The sequence below is a fragment of the Nicotiana tomentosiformis genome, chromosome 1, assembly GCF_000390325.3.
Source record: "Nicotiana tomentosiformis chromosome 1, ASM39032v3, whole genome shotgun sequence".
Classification (NCBI taxonomy): Eukaryota; Viridiplantae; Streptophyta; class Magnoliopsida; order Solanales; family Solanaceae; genus Nicotiana; species Nicotiana tomentosiformis.
Window position 1 is genome coordinate 152,476,218 of NC_090812.1, and position 2,368 is coordinate 152,478,585.

General features: G+C 40.5%; 1 protein-coding gene across 1 annotated transcript; it reads left to right on the forward strand.

The window, feature by feature from the left end:
- Positions 1-1,663: 1,663 nt before the first annotated feature.
- LOC117277332 (uncharacterized) lies at positions 1,664-2,110 on the forward strand. Its single transcript, XM_033656765.1, has one exon. The coding sequence runs from the start codon at positions 1,664-1,666 to the stop codon at positions 2,108-2,110; it is 447 nt and encodes a 148-aa protein (XP_033512656.1).
- The last annotated feature ends 258 nt before the right edge of the window (positions 2,111-2,368 follow it).

A 2,368-nucleotide genomic window follows, 5' to 3' on the forward strand; every position in this document is an offset into this window, starting at 1 on the left:
CTACAAACAACTCCGGAACCTATCAAATCACGTCCGATTGACCTCAAATTTTGCACACAAGTCCTAATTGACATAATAGGGGTATTCCAATTTTTAGAATCAGATTCTGACCCCGATATCAAAAGGTCAACCCCCCGGTCAAACTTCTCAAAAATAAAACTTTCGGCATTTCAAGCCTAATTCCTCTATGGACTTCCAAATAATATTGCGGACACGGTCTTAAGCCCAAAATCACCATACAGAGCTATTGGAATCATCAAAATTCATATCCGAGGTCGTTTACATATAGGTCCATATCCGATCCACTTTTCTAACTTAAAATTTTCAATTATGAGACTAAGTGTCTCATTTCACCCCAAGTTCCTTCCGGACTCGAACCAACTAACCCGATATAACATAATATAGCTGAATAACACAAAAAAAGTAGGAATGGGAAAAACAGGGTTATAACTCTCAAAACGACCGGCGGGTCGTTACACAGGTAACGAGGCACGTGGCTAGAGGAGATATTCTAGATTTAGTTTACAGAATCTGTTGATTCATCCTAGCAGTAGCGAACCTTTTTCAGACTATTATTTATATATATTTTTTATGTTTATTTTATTTTCGGGGGATGCCCCCGCAGGCTATGTATTTTAATGTTTTTTTTAGATTCTAGAGGCTCATGACTTGTTAGTGGGTCAGTATTAAAATATTTTGGGATTTATTCTTTATTTATTAAAATATTGTTTTTGCTATTGAACTTGAATTTTGATACAAATAGTAAAGGGTTCACTCAATAAGTGGTAAGGATTGAGTGCCAATCACGTCCCACCCAATTTGGAGGCGTAACAAGTTGGTATCAGAGCAACAAGGTTTAGGGAGTCCTAGGGAGTCATGAGCCATGTCAAGCAAAGTCTCAATTATGGGTATGTTGTGTACCATACTTATATTTGGGAGGTTGTAGGACATGTTAGGAATTATTTTATTTTAGTCTCATATCGTGGGTTAGAGATAAACGTTTTAGAATGCTAAGACTCATTTATCTCTCGTTTCAGTGAACAAGATGGTTAGAACAAGATCTACTTCATCCTCTGCTGCTAACAATATTGGGATATCAGCTGCTAATCATCAAGAAGTAGCACCGGAGGTGCATGCAGCACCAGAGGTGCAGGCTGCACCAATAGCACCAATTGCAGTTAGAGGACGTGGCAGAGGTAGAGGTCAAAATGATTGGGGTAGAGGCGAAAATGCCAAAGCTAACCAGGCTCATGGTAGGGCCACTAGACAGGCACATGCTCCACCTCAGCGGGTTGTTAATGATCAGGTTGAAATCACAGCCCCTTACAACCCACTCAGGGCGAAACAACAGTATCAGCAGGATGATCGAATTGATAGAATTTTAAAATTCCTGGACTCCCTAGCCCCTTTGGCTAGTGGTAGGGATACACCCGTTCATGCTTCTCCTCAAAACCCTCGTGATTCAGATGAAGAGGTTATAGGAGATGATTTTCAAACCCCACTAGAGGTACTACCACCAGTTGTCCCTACAAATATTGCCCAGCCAGTATAGTTACCAACATGAAGAATTGATCCACATGCCTTTCTGAGATTGCAACCTCTTACTTCTAATGGTACAAAAAAACCAAATGAACCAGTGTTATTTTTGGAAGAGATAGAGGAAATGTTTGTTTCTTTGGGTTGTCTTGAAACAAAATCCACAGAGTTGATTGGTTTTCGATTAGAGGATGTAACAGGACAATGGTGGAGAGGTTACAAGAAGGCCAGAGATTCTACATTACCGCCCCTTACTTGGCCACAATTCAAAGAAGCTTTCAGGGCCAAGTTATTTCCTAACAATCAGATGGATGAGCTCCGACGTCAGTTCGAAGATCTTAAACAGGGTACTATGTCAGTGACTGAATATGAGACGGAATTTACAAATTTGGAAGAGTATGCACCTAATTTGATACCGACAGAGAGAGAAAAGTTGAGAAGGATCATTGAATGCTTGAATCCACATATGGCAAAAGATATGACTTCACATCATGGTGACAACACTTATTTCCAGGTTGTCAATATCGCTACGCGTAAGGAGGAGTTTGGTAAAATTGCTAGGGAAGCTAGATAAAACAGCAAGAATGCTAGAACAACAGGTAGTTATAGTGGATTTTTAGTTGGGCGGTAAGAACACGAATCATTCAACTCGCATACAATCAATAGCTCCACTCATACATGGCCAGCGGAGTAATGGTCAGACCCCTCAGGGGAAAAGTTCAACTAGTCAGGGCCAACCTCGGTTGTCCTATCCTATGTATCCTTCATGTAGCAAAGTACATCTAGGGAATTGCCTTTTGAGTCATAAAGGTTGTTTCCACTGTCACGATCC